General features: G+C 43.7%; 1 protein-coding gene across 1 annotated transcript; it reads right to left on the bottom strand.

The window, feature by feature from the left end:
- Positions 1–7: 7 nt before the first annotated feature.
- Positions 8–9,927, bottom strand: LOC131378467 (myotubularin-like). Its single transcript, XM_058420089.1, has 6 exons — positions 9,494–9,927; positions 6,286–6,471; positions 5,059–5,265; positions 1,013–1,087; positions 791–954; positions 8–80 (listed from the first exon to the last, which is right to left on the bottom strand). Exons 1-6 carry the CDS (start codon positions 9,710–9,712, stop codon positions 8–10), a joined length of 924 nt encoding a protein of 307 aa, XP_058276072.1. The 5' UTR covers positions 9,713–9,927.
- Between the last annotated feature and the right edge of the window lie 4,562 nt (positions 9,928–14,489).

Here is a 14,489-nt window from a genome sequence, read left to right on the forward strand (position 1 = left end):
TGGAGCCTCAGGTGGAGCTGCAGGACTGCCCGACCGCCAGCAGGGGGCGGTGCCGGAACCCTGGGACAGCCCCAACACACCTGCAGGCGAAAACCTGTTTCTGCCACTCTTAACAAATCAACTGGAGCCACTGCTTCAACTCCATGATAACTATTTAAACATTGTTTCAAGAATCCCAGGGGACTCCGAGCTTGGAACTCCCAGCAACTGCTCAGCTTGGCTACTTCAAAGATTTCCCCACCCAGGAAACAGAGCGCTCCCAGCCCCTCACAACGCATCTGCTACAAAGCCGATCAAACCTTGCACACACAGATGACACGAGGCTGCTGCGAGTCCTTTATGGGTGGCAGCAGCAGCTCCTGGGGACGTGAACAGCACCCCCCACTCCCAGCTGGCTCAGGGTGTGAGCAGGGGGGTGAGTGGGGACGGCGGGCAGTGGCAGGGAGGGGAAGGGACGGGTGCCCGGCACAGCACAGGGACCACTCCTGGGACGCTGGGCGCTGTGGGACCTTGTCCGATCCAGGCATCCCCGCCGCTGCCTGTCAGTGCAGGCCCGGCTCCCGCCTGCCTGCGGCGCCACTGAGCCCCCATCCCATCCCCCCCACCTCAAAATGCTGTGGAAATTCGAGCCTAGGCTGCATCATGGTCAGGATAGCACGCAGGCAGTCAGCTAGATGAAACTCGGGGTCCTTGACTTTTTCCTGCCCTTTCTGCCGCTATCTTTGGAAGGTCAGGCATGTCGTGCACAACCGCCCTCTTGGGAGTGGCATCATGTGACTTCCCCCCTTACCCATCTCCATCTTTATTAAGGGTGAAGTCATTTCCACTGAGGGGGCCATTTTTTTTTCTGGCACCCCTAAGGCCCCCATAGGCTCCTATCAGATCCGCCTCACTAAAATCGACTCCCTGAACGTGCCCAAGGCAAGTCTGAGCCCACAGCCCGTGTTCGCACACCTGGAAGTGCAACAGAAAATTGCGTCAGGATAGCCCGCAGGCAGTTGACTAGACGAACTTTGGCGTCCTCGATTTTTCCCGCCCTTTTTGCCGCCATCTTCAGAAGGTCAGGTACTCTGTAGCTGCTGCCATCCTGAGAGTGGCACAAAACCACTAAGGCCCCCCTGGCTCGTCGTTTAGATGCCTGACTAAATCGACTGCCGAAACTTTCCCTCAACACCGCTGAGCCCCCAGCCCGTGCCCACGTGCCTTGAAACATCCCGGAAAATCACGCCCCGGGTGGCATTGTGGTCGCGGTTGTGAGTAGGCAGCTGGCTAGACGCACCCGGGGTCCATGCCTTTTTCCCGCCTTTTTTGCCGCCATCTTTGGAAGGTCAAGTGGCATCACTGCACCGCGCTCACAGTCCGGGCCTCCAACATGCGGTGGTTACAGGCACAGGGGGAGCTGCCATACCTCTCTGTGCCCACAGGGCGGCAGCAGTGCCCCCGAGCTCACAGTCCGGGCCTCCAACGTGCAGTGGGGACGGGAACGGGGGGGGCTGCAGTACCTCTCTGTGTCCACAGGGTGGCAGCATTGCCCCAAGCGCACAGCCCGGGCTCGGGGACAGGCCGAGAATGGAGGCAAAAAAGAACGTGCCCAAAAATCCTGCCAAAGAAATGCCCAAAAGACCCCCAAGCGCAACTACCAGAACCCTGCCACTCACCAAATTCAAACCAAAAAGGCTTTGATTGTAGGCAATATAGCAAATTTTTAGTATTCATTATATTTATCATTAGCATTTCTGTTTTATATCCGTATCTATGTAGATTAGATATATTATACTACACATAGCATGTCATAATATAGATTGTATTTACTTATATTGCGGATATTATTTTATGTATTTTACATTTCACTTTTTAATAGTTAGACTTTCCTTTTTTTGTATTGATTTTTAAAAATTTGTGTTGGTTTATATTTAAAATGATATTTTAAACTATACTAATTTATTACCTTACACATCAGAACAACAATTAATTAGAATTATATTAGCCTGGTTTTCTAAAGGGTAAACATTTCATTCTCATTAAAATAACATTGGCATCTTTTCTCTTCCTGTGTTTTTTTTCAAGGGGGGTTGTTGGTGGGGGGTTTTGTTTTGGTTTTTTTGCTTACTTTGGTTTGGATTTCTTTGTTACTAAACAATGAGGTTTGGAGAGTTACAGAATAAAAAAAATCTACTTTCTTTTATTCCTACCTCTGAAATACACCCTGACATCAAGTTACTGCTGCTAATACTCTGCATGGGTAGAATGAGAGCTGTTAGGGGGTAAAAAGGAAAAAAACGGCACCGTGGCGTTCACAGCTTTCTCCGTTCGGGTTCTACAATGGAGCAGAAAATACAGAGGTTTTGCTCTCGCTCCCGATTCTATCCAGACCTTCAGTGGCCACGGATGTCATTTTCCAACTTCTTTGTTGCCAACAGCCAGTCTGCCACATACTCGGAGTAAGAAAGGGTAAGGGAAAAGAAAAAAAAAAAAGAAAAAAAGAAAACATGAAAAAAAGCCCCACACCATTTTAAAATAAAAGTAATAAAAAAGTAAAAAATAAAAGAAAAATAAATAAAATTATATAATTTAAAAAATAACATGAAAATAAAAATTAATATTTTAAAAATTAAAAGTAATTAAAAAGGAAAGAAAATATAACAAAAACAAAACTAAAGTTAATAAATAAATAAAATTAAAATATAAAGATAGAAGAAATTAAATAGAAAACCATTTTAAAAATTCAAAACAAAAATTCCAAGAAAAAATAAAACTCAAGAAAATAAAATAGACTGGGAAAAACAACAAAAATGCAGCTCTCCTCTCCTGCCATTGCCTAACACAGCTCCAGCAGTATCCTGCAATTCACAGGGATGGGGAAAACAAACCCAGTGCCTCCCAGACAAGAAGGTTTTTAGACAATTCCCAGTTTTGCTTGGAAACCAATTCTATTTGAGCGGGAACCTCACTTTGGATGAACATCCAACTGTACCAAGGCAGGAAAGAACCTGCCCCTTGTGTCCAAGCAACAGCAATTAGGCCAGGATTTAAGTATTCGTGGGATTGGTGTCATTCAAAATGCAGTAAATTGAACTTTACAGAGAGATAAGAGGTAAGAAACACTGCCTCACCTGGTTTGAATGGCTGGGTCATTATCAGAAGGCATCAGTCTCCCTCTCCCCTGGAACAGTAAGAGAAGGATAAAACATGTCCCAAAAACTGCTTTCCACAGATGAAATAGAACACACATATTTACCAAGCTAAAAGAGAGTTTGAATGATCAAAAGATTTTCTGCTTGCATTCTAATTTTTTTATCATAGAATAGTTAAGGTTGGAAAAGACCTTTGAGATCATGAAGTCCAACTGTTAACCCAGCACTGACCAGTCCACCACTAAGCCATGTCCCCAAGAAACACATCCCATGTCCTAAATCCCTCCAGGGATGGGGACTCCTCCACTTCTACAGAACACTCCAGAAAAGACTGACCTTCACTATAAGCTACATACCCCATCAAATACAGTACTCTCAGATTACAGCAGGTGGCTAAAGAGTGGCTTCAGCCATTTCCAAAGATTACTCCTTGACTGAGCAAGTGGGGGAAACAGCAGTTTAAGAAAAAGCAACTACTTAAATCATTCCTCTTGCTGCTACATTGTCAGGCCTGAACCAACGGACTGAGCAAATCATCTGGAAGGCATGCCAAGTCCTGCCTCAATATTTGGAAAAAAACACCTGTTAAGGGAGAACAAAATCCTTTGATTACCCAACTAAAATGAATGGTTTAACAAAAAGAAACATAGATGATCTGAATTTATCAATAATGATGAAGAACACACAGATCTCTTTTTAAGCTCTGTGTTAAACCATAACACACGTGTTTGACTACAAATCTAGTTATACCATCTAATTTCATCTGCATCCTGACTCTTAACCTTTTTTAAGTACAACATAAATATGACAATAAAAAGCCTCAAAGCATCTTTCAAATGTCAGAACAAAAACTGCCACAGCCTACAAGAACATGCAGATGGTGAAGTGATTTATGCTGAGCACTTGTACACGGATTTCCAAATGAATGCAACGCTCTTACACATTTGCAAATGTAAAATGGCCATGAAACACACACACACAAGTATATTTTTCCATTTCTTGGTTTCTCCCAGATTGCCTATTTTCCAAATTTTAGCAATATTCATATCTTTAGAATATTCCATTAGGGACAAAATATCCAGGCAAGTAACTGACACTGAAGTTGTAGAAACTTCTTAAGGAGAGTAAATTCCAGCACCAACAAGCAACATTGTTGTAATGTTTATAGTAAGTTACAGCACAAGCTCCTAGGAAACCTGATCTGCTCCTCCAGGTTCCTCCTACAGATTTCCTGGTTAAAAGGTTATCTGCCACACTTAGAAAAACTTCCACTAAGGCTCTGAAAAGTTTTCCAACACAAACAGGATGAACAGAGCCCCTGCCTCAGAATATTCTGGGAATTTTTTTCCATGAAAGTGGTTCACACACCTGTGAAACATTATGCACTTGCTATGGAAGTAGCTACTTAACCGTCTGAGCTTCTAACCTCCTGCCCAGAAGACAACTGAACAGAAGTAGAGCCAGCATTACAAGTGTAAAATATTTGGGATTCAGCAAGCAAAATCTCACTTGGAAGACACCGGCCAGACTCGTTCATCTGCTTCTTGTGACAGTCAAAACAGTCCAAAGAAAGAGCGAGGAGAACCTCATGTCCCAGCTTTATCTGAAGAATTTGAGACGACACCATTTTTCTGCTTCCTTAGATTCATTGCTCAATAACCACAGTGACCCTAGCAATTCTCTCCTTTTAAAAAGATGCAAAGGACAAAATACGAGTTCGCAGAGAAAGAACAGCAAGAAAAATACTGATCAAACAGGTCCAAACCCAAATGTTCTGCTCAGTTGACCCGGAAACATTTCAAATCTAAATTCAAAAACAATGAAAGCAGTTATCAAACCCTTATGCAAAGCAAGCAGTTTAACGCCACAAGCTTTTCAGAAAGGTAATACCGCACAGTCTTCGCGTTTATCTTCTGATTCTTACCGATGAAAACGTGTGTCCAAAGCTTATCCACTCTTTTTGCACCAGAACTTCAAAGCCTTCAACGGTTCTGTAGTAGCCGTCCAGCACGAGCACGGCCAGGGAGGTGAGCTGCGCCGTGCGGTCCCAGCCGGCGCCGCAGTGAACCGGCGCCGAGCTCTGGCCCGAGGACACCTCGTCTGGCACCTGAATGGCTCCCGTCAGCACCAGCTGCCCAGGAGCAAGACACACCAAACAAACGACACAGCTTATTTCTGCTCAAATCAGAACCATAGCTTCCTTTCTTTGTATCTGAATTAATGCTGTTTCCATTAAAATACCTGAAAAGAGCAGTGTAAGTAGCTGGAGAATAATTTTCTAGGAGACCAAGGGAATTGCTTGCATAAAAATAGAGAAACAGATTGGTTCCCTAATCCCTTAGTAAGATCACATTCACCTCATGGTAAATTCTTAAAAAATGGGGCAGAAAACAGTAACCTTGATCAACCAAAGGACATAAGCTTCTTTTTCAAAGAAAGAGGGGATTTACCATAGGATATACTCTCTCCAAAAATTCAGTGTTATTTCATTTGACTCCTTTCTTTGAACTAAATGACTGAATTATCTCAGATATTGGAAAAAAGAGCTTGCACCCTTCTAATCTACTTATTTTTCCAAATATTAAATTAAGATCAAAATTCTATTAAGTAGGAGTCATTACATAATACTCTAATTACTTTTGCACAGCTGTACTTGAGGCAAAAGATTCAAAGGCCAACTAGCAGGAACACTGGTGAACTACCAGCCTAAGTATTTTATTTGTGCTACCAGATGAAAACTACAAAACTTAAGAATTGATTTAAAAAACAATAATTCACAAGATAAGTCACAGACACACAACTCAAGTATTTACTAGTATTTCACAATGACAGTCATCTGTAGGCCTGTACTGCAAGAAACCAAAATAAATCAGTTCTCGCTCACGTAAAGCAGATCAAAGAAAGCATTCCTCTACTAAAGATTCTTGAAGCAGACAACAAACATTCAATGTCACCTGCTGTTGCTTAGTTATGAGTCTTAGAGTAACATACTCTAAGATTAGTTGGCTAAAAAAGCCAACACTCAGCAATGTTGTTTTTGCAGTTCAAGTAGTTTGATGTGTTCTAGGACTGCGTCAAAGCTCAGCAAAGAAAGCAAGGATGATATGACAGATTTGGACAAACACTTTTCAAACAAGCAAGGAAAAGTTACCTTGATATGTTCTAACCCATGCGTTGATTCCAGACTTGACAACCAATGTGATTCTTCCACATTAGGATAAACAATGTCCTTCAGCTTCTTCAAAGATTCCCACATGACATGATTATTGTGAAGGTCCCAGAAGAAAAGTTCTGCATTGGGATGCGCACCTTCACCTTCATATCCTCCCCCAGCTGCCTACAAACAAGAGAGCTGAAATTAACCTTAATCCCATAGACACCCTTTTCAACAGAACAAGAAAGGAATGAATGTCATTTGACATGGAAATAGACAAAAGTGATAAAATGTATGGCCAAATAAATTTAGGAGTTCAGTTAAGAAGATACCTTTAATTTAAAAATGATGTTCAAGATTCTTAGAGTCTGTCTTTAAGAAGTAAATTAGCAATAACATTAAGGTTTACGTTAAACTATCTTCTCTAAAATGAAATTTTAGTGCTGAAGATTAGACATATGTTTAGACTGTTAAGCTATTAAGGGGCCACATAAGTAAAGTATCCTGCTGCTGCTCTTTCAAAACATTTCACGGCCACCACTGCAGAGGATGTGCCTGGTCACAAAAGGAAGCAGAAAAACCATACGCAATTTAAGGCACAAAGCCACCAATGAGACTTTCCAAAGATAAACACGGAATTGTTTGGGTTGGAAAAGACCTTTAAGATCATTGAGTCCAACCATTAATCCAGCAGTGCCAAGCCCACCACTAAACCACCCCCTCAAATGCCACACCTTTTAAATGCTTCCAGGGACAGTGATTCAACCACTTCCCTGCACAGCCTTTCCACAAATAAAATTTTCCTGATGTCCAATTTAAACCTCCCCTGGTGTAACTTGTGGCTATTTCCTCTTGCCCCGTCATTTGTTACTTGGGAGAAGAGACCAACCCCACCTGGCTCCAACCTCCTTTCAGGCAGTTGTACAAAAGTGATAAGGTCCCCCTTGAGCCTCCTTTTCTTCAGACTAAACATCTGCTCCCTCAAGCTCAGAGAGCTGCAAAACTGCAGCACTTCCTGCAGACAGCAAAAACCCGCCATAAATTGGGAGAAATAAATTTTGCCTTTCCATGCCATCGCAGGCACCAGCTGTACATCAGACAAGAGCCTAAAGCGCTGTGCAGCTTTTCCCCATGAGTGCCACCTACACTGCTGTGCAGCAACACAGTACTCTGTGCTCTCTCTTTCCTCAGATGCGGGGTTATCAGAGCTGCCAGGCTCTGCAGTGAAAGAAGCAATGAGTGTGTTTTTCTCTTTGAGTATTATGAAGTCTTTGTGAGGAATGATTGTAATTTCAGCATCAGGGCTGCTGCAGCTCCTGGCTCTGTCTTGACTTATGTACAAGGAACTAAGCAATGCATGAGTAGCACAGCCCAAGAGTTTGCTTAGACAAATCTTAACAGCTGTTCGCAAAATATTTTCAGTGCTGATCAACACTGATTTGAACTTCTTATGTCCTCCTCCCTCAGACCCAGAAATGGACCCTACTGCATCTACTGCTCTGATTGAGCAATTCATATTTAGACATATGAGGAGCTACTTAAAACATGTACATATCAAGTTTGTCTATAAGACATCTTAAGTTTTTCTGCGGTTCTTGGACAAACTCTTTTTTTTTTTACCCCATTTGTTTCAAAGTTGTAACTGACAATCTTTCCAAAAGGCAAACAGAAAGATTCCATCTTTGGTTTGCCCCCAAAAATCCAGTGTGCAGAGGATAATGGGATTTGTGCAGTCAAACGCAAACAATTGAGGCAGACCCTCAAAATACAAACCATCAGGTTAAAACAGCCCCTAGGAGAGAAAGAATGTGTGCTATACACACAAACACAGTAACAAAGCTTAACAAACTACATTCTGTACTATAGAGAAGAAGACTGCACAGGTACAAATACACACCCCTAACTCGCACCGAGCAAACTACCAGTATTATTGCCCCCCTCGAATTATTATTGTTATTCCTGAAAGCACCTGAATACTTATGACACATAAACCTCTTAGATGCAAACAAGTTTTACCATTTCATATTCCTTTCAGCACAAGCACTGAAGAGGGCTCATTTCCCTAACTGGTGTTCCACAAAGCAGTTGAGAAGCTAGAATTCTTTCTCTCCAGATAAGCACACTTAGCATTTCATTCAGGTCTCAAACCCATGGGAGCTCAGCTCATGCTCTTTGCTGTGCAGACACATGAGTAAGTACTGAAAAGCACATCCCCTTCTGTTGTGTTTGAAGTCCCATGACTGAGGGACTAGCCCCACGAGTGGCACATTCTCTTATGGCAAAAGCATTAAATTTGTCTCCTTCACCAGCTCCCCCTAACATGGTTATTGCGTATAACAATGGACATACATCCCTCTGTACTGTGTTCCATGCCAAAAACAACACTGACACAGTGTACTGGCATGATCTAAGCTTGCCTAAATAAGCTAATCCTCCACAGGGAGCTGACAGGGAAGCAGAGGAGAAATCAATCCACAGGCACAACTTTTCTTCCTGGAAGGTTAGAGGAGATGACTTTTCAAGATCTGTTCCAGCCTGAGCTGGTATAAGATTCTGACCCCATGAAGGTCTTGATGACAGATAACAAAGAAACAGTCACCCAGTAATAAAAACAGTGTTTCTGTCCTTACCAACTACAAGTAGCTGGGGAAGAACAACAGGTATCAAGGTATCCAAGAATATACCCACACTGCTGTTTAGAGTGCAAGCACCCAAATTAACTTCTCACTTTCTCTTTATCTGCTGGATGCCAGGATAAGTCTGAAGTAGTCCACGTCACGGTTATGAAGACCCAAGCAAACGATGCCTGTAAGTGGGCTTGGCTTTATACACACATCTTTCCTAGGATGGAATTTTCCCAGAGGATCTGAAGGTTGCACAGAGGTGGCTGTCATTACAACAGGGGACATGCTCCACAGCCCAGCCTGCAGCAGCCTCCCAGTGCAGAGTGGAGTCATGCCTGACTTCAGTCCCATGCTAACATCCGTGCGTGGCTGAGAACAGACATGTCTGGAAATCCACATACGGTACTGAAACTCTGCTTGGGGACCTACTGTAGACACTCATGTCCCATTACCCTCCATTGTTGATTATGTAAATTTATCGATATCAAGATCACTACTATTCCCCAAAACCTTCTTACAGAAAACTTCAAAGTCTCCTCCTCATTTCTTTCAAAAAGAAGACATTAGAAGCATCTGTTTACCTTGTTTGCAACTGCATTGACATTGGGCCTAGCATCATAGATGGTCAGTTTGGAGATCTGCCCATTGGCCTCCCTGATGATATCAAGGTATCTTTCCTCATCTTTATTCCTCTTGCCACTCATTGCAACCAGGGGCTGACCGCAGCGCAGGATTACAGCAGCACCACTCTGTGTGCCATCCAGTTTCAAAAAGCTCTTTTTAAATTCATCCATAAGCATGTACTTTTCCCTTCCTATAATCAGTGAGGAAAAAAAAAAAACCCTCTAGGTTCCATTTCCTACTGAATTATTGGAAAGTCTTACTTTACAGGTTATAGCTAATCCATAAGAGTTCTCTCCTCTGCTTGAAGCTCCACCCATTTTTTCAATCCAAACCCAATGGAACATTTAATATCACAACTGGATCTGGCAAGAAAAGTTGGAGTGAGGAAAAGATTAAGGTGAAAAGAAGACTCAAGCAAAATGTTCTTATGCGTGGCAGATTAGAAAGCAGACATACAGGAAACAAAAAAGCATGTTTCTGCCTTTGAGTCTCCTCTCCCAGCATGTCAGTAAGTCTGTACAGTCACTCTACAGCTTTGAGCATCATCCAGTTTAACATGCTGCAAAAATATTTCATGCCTTGTTCAGTATGCAGGGAAAATGGGCACCCTAAGAGATGCATTCGGCTACATGCTGACTGCCCCTGCTTGCTAATACTGCTTTGTTGATATACAGCAGCAAGCAGAACTAAAGGACAAAAAGACATTACTAGAACAGTTAGCTACAGCCAGAAAGATTTCGGTTCAGTAGTCCCAAATCCTTATTTAAAAAAAAAAAAAAAATCACAAGCACATTTTACTCTCTTCCATGTCTGCTTATCAAACAAGTTACCACTTCTCCCCCTCCTGTTTGAACCAAAACCACCTCTTTGGCAACCCGGTCCATGGCCTGCCGTATGCATTGAAGCAAACACGGCAAGATCATGAGAAGAATTACAAGCCCTACGAAAGTATATATAAATGTTTTTAAAATTTCCTTCCACAATGGTGAAAGGTCAAACAAATCGAACACACCATCCATCCATGACCCAGTTACCTCTCCAAGCTTGATTCACACTCTCCTGCAATTGCTTGATGTTCTCATGAATGGATTTGGAATGATCTGACAAATTCATGCAGCACATTCCCTCAAATTCCTCACACCCATGCCCGTGGGTCAGCAATAGATAGTCTATCACTGCCCTGTTTTGGAGACTTGCTCATCTTGCACTGTCAACATCTAATAACATGTCACTCAGCGCAAGAGAGGTGGCTCGGGCATGTTTGCTCAGCCAACAACCCACCCGATCCAATTGTGTCAAGGCTACTCCTGATGCTGCCCGTGGTAAAAAAAGTGCAACCGCAATCCTCTGAGCCCTGTTCCATGTGTGAACATTGTCATCACAATTTGGATCATACACTTTGATAGATCTTTTCCCTCTACACTTTTGTTCCCTAATCAATGTCATGTTGGGTGTTAGCAATGAAAGCATTCCAATGCTGCGTGGACCACCTGTGGCATTTGCGGTGATTGCGGGCCAAATTTTGTCCCCACAAATGAAAAAGCTCCCTCTCGGCAATTGTGCTGGAACATGGTTGGATGGCTTGTCAAACATCTTAGTGTAATTACACCAAGATGACGAATTTCTGTAAAAATTGAGGTTTGGAGTGACGTCTATAGTTTTATTTTGTGCCACTCCAGAAAGGCCAAATTTCACACAAAATTGCATTTGGACCGATCCAAGAATTTCCAGTTCCTGAGGTTCAAAAAAAGCCACAGGAAGGAACTTCGCCCAAACATCCCATTGGTCCACTGGATTTACAAGGGACTTCGAAATCGCTGGAAGGATGTTGTCTGGAATCGGCCATTTGCTCACTGGCAACCCCACTAAACACGTTGAGAAGGGTTTCCCTGGCTTTGAGTGTGTCAGGCAGGTGGTATCCAAACATTCTCATTTGGTTGAGCCATGGGCAAAACTGCCGCATTGCTCAAGGCAACCAAAGAGAGAATGAGGCACAAGGATAGTTCTTTCATTTTCAATGGCCTTTTTCTCACGGGAATCCCTAAAAATGCAACACCACCCAAGCCCCAAAGAAAACTCAAGTCCCAGAGTCTCTTTTGCATGTAGAACAAAGGGATGTCTGCTGTCTTGACACCAGCTCACGTCTGCATGCCCAGTTCTCTTCCTCCGGTCTTGGGGTCCGCCTCTGCTTGCGTCTGGATGCGGTACGGTTTCAGTGCCCCGCCGCCAGCCACTTCGGTCCGACCGCTGTGGAGACACAAGCATATCCCTTGCCCCAAGTTATTAATTTGAATGGCCCTTCAATCTGCCCTGTTTCTGGGTTTCTGACCAAAACCAAAGGATTTTCCTTCAGTTTCACTCTTGTGCTGTTTGAAAAATGCCTGATCATTGGTGGAGTTGGTTCTGCAAAAGAGCCATTTGGAAAATTCAACACATACAAGGCTTTATTCAAGCGCATGTATGGTGTTGCGTCTGCTTGTCCTCTTTTCTGTCTGTCCAAAAGGGATTTCAATGTGTGATGTGTCCTTTCAATGATTGCCTGACCTGCTGGAGAGTGTGGGATACCAAAGGTATGATGGACACCCCACCTCTTCAGAAATTTGTCAAGCACTTTCCCTATACGTGTTGGTCCATTATCCATTTTGATTTCTTGCGGCACGCCCAATGATGCAAATGCCTGCAAGAAATGTCGACAAGCATGTTGTGCTGTCTCACCTGTGTGCAATGATGCAAAGACTGCACCTGAAAATACGTCAACTGAAACATGAACATTTTTGAGTTTCCCAAAGGATGGATATTTTGTGACATCAGTTTGCCATAATTGCAAACTGTGCAATCCTCTTGGATTGACTGCTCCCATGGAAGCAGGAGGCTGTACAAGCTGACAATCTAGGCAAGCACTAACAATTTCCTTCGCCTGACTTTTGGAAATGTGAGAAGTTTCCATTAGTGCTTGAGCATTCTGATGGAAGAATGCATGACTCAATTTTGCCTGTTCAAAAATGTTCGGTAAAGTCCTAGAAATTGGCATCGTCAATTTGTCTGCGTGTGCATTACCTTTTACTAAAAATCCTAAAAGAGATGAGTGTGCCTTGATGTGAAAAACAGCTTACTTACATTTTCTGTGTTACAACAGTGTTCTCATGCACTACAAGCATGAATACCGCACCTTGGACAAACATCCAGTGAGCTTGCGATCTCTGCAAGTTCTGGACAGTCCTTCTCGAAGTGCCCTCGTTTGCCACATTTGTAGCATTATCTTTGTTGAAAATTTGCGAACGCTTCTTTGACAGCCTTTTCCACCTGATCCCCAAAATCGTGGCAATGTGCTGTGGTGTTCCCCACCTTGCTGCACGCCTCTAGAATTTCTGCCATAGAAGGTTGGCCTGGCATTGCACTGATGACACGTTTGCATTCTGGATTGGCATTTGCAAATGCAAGACACTGAATCAAATGTGACTTCACCCCCTCATCAGTGACTTGCCTGTCCACTGCTTGTGTGAGACGATTGACAAATGAGGTGAAAGATTCTGAAGGACCTTGCTTTATATCTGTGAAACTACTTTCTGTAACTCCTGCTGGTGGAATTTGCACCATTGCCTTCCTGGCTGCATTCTTGATGTCTGTCAACACTCCTCGAGGAAAAACTCCGGCTTGATGTGCTGGACTGTCAAGTGGTGGATCGCCGGCCAACTGAGCAATGGTGAAGCCTGCATTCACTCCCCCCTGGTGTTTGACTCTGAGCTCATTAAGAGCTTTTCTCCATTTTGCTTCCCAGATAATAAATTGTGAGTCAGTGAGGATCATGGAAACAAGGGATTGGAGGTCAAGGGGTGTTAAATCATATCTATTAAATGTCCCTTTTAAAAGTTGTTTGAACTATGGAGACCCCAATCCGTGATCACAAACGGCTTTCATCAGATCCCTGACGACTTCACGATCTAATCGCTCCTACCTTGGGTTTGCATCCTGTGCATCATAAGTCATTGGCATAGCCATGCCTCTTGAACCCATCAGAAGCGTCTCCCCTTTCAATGCATATTTCCTTATGTCCGTCCAGTCTGTTGCAAGAAATTCCTGTGCACCAGAAGCCTGTGTCTTGTCCGACTCTGGAATTGACTGCTGTGTTTGCAGCTTTGCTGCTGCTTCATCCTTTCCAGGATCCACCTGTTTTTGAGGCTGCACCTCATCCTGTTTTGTTTCCTTTTCCCAAAGAACAGGAACCAGGGATTGCTGGGCATCATCAAATTTCTCTGCAGCACCCTTCCTTGGAAGAAAAATTTGAGAGAAAGAAGACATGGGGTCATGTTGAAATTCTGAAGCTGCTTCAGTGAATTGCCAGAAAAACTGCTTCATAGAGTCCTTAGATAACAAGAAGCATAAAGCTTGCTGCGAAAACTCAAGCGCTTTTACTTTCCGGACAGGAATGCCCTCTGAAGCAGTGATCCGGATGATGTCGTCATCTATAATTGACACGTCCTGATCTTCTTCTGCAGCTTCATCATCCCTCACCATTGGCAAAGGTTCTCTCTGCTTTTGTTTGAACTGCTCTTCTGAAGAAGTTGATTTCCCATATGAAACTGGAAAGAAGCAGTGTAACATAGGTGTCTCATTGCCAAAAGTTGCCTCGCTTGGTGTGATCGACGCCCTCCGTGCCCAGGGCCCCGCTGCTCCGCTCCTGGGTGACAATGACACATTGACAGCTAGCTTCTGCAGGCTCGGAGTTTTCAAAAGGCTTTCAAGTTCTGGATACATCTGTAAAATCTGAGATAGTTTTGGATGCGCGCCCATCCGCAGAAATGCGGCAGTGTTTGAATTGCCACGGGCAGGCGAGTCAAAAGCCAGCGAGCTGCTGGTGGGCGGAGTCAAGCTCTGAGACGTCCGCCACATGGGGGTGGCACCCTGGAGACACTCTCCGCCTCGGCCACGCCCCATCCCTGCCTGTTTCGCCTC

The sequence above is a fragment of the Hirundo rustica genome, chromosome 3 (genome assembly GCF_015227805.2).
Source record: "Hirundo rustica isolate bHirRus1 chromosome 3, bHirRus1.pri.v3, whole genome shotgun sequence".
In the NCBI taxonomy this organism is placed as follows: domain Eukaryota; kingdom Metazoa; phylum Chordata; class Aves; order Passeriformes; family Hirundinidae; genus Hirundo; species Hirundo rustica.

Coding starts and splice junctions, on each gene's coding strand:
- LOC131378467 (XM_058420089.1), bottom strand. CDS start 9,712: ATGCTTATGGATGAATTTAAAAAGAGCTTTTTGAAACTGGATGGCACA. Junction 5,266..6,285: donor ATGGGTTAGAACATATCAAG/GTAACTTTTCCT, acceptor GCTCCTGGGCAG/CTGGTGCTGACGGGAGCCAT. Junction 1,088..5,058: donor TTGGACACACGTTTTCATCG/GTAAGAATCAGA, acceptor TGCCACTCTCAG/GATGGCAGCAGCTACAGAGT.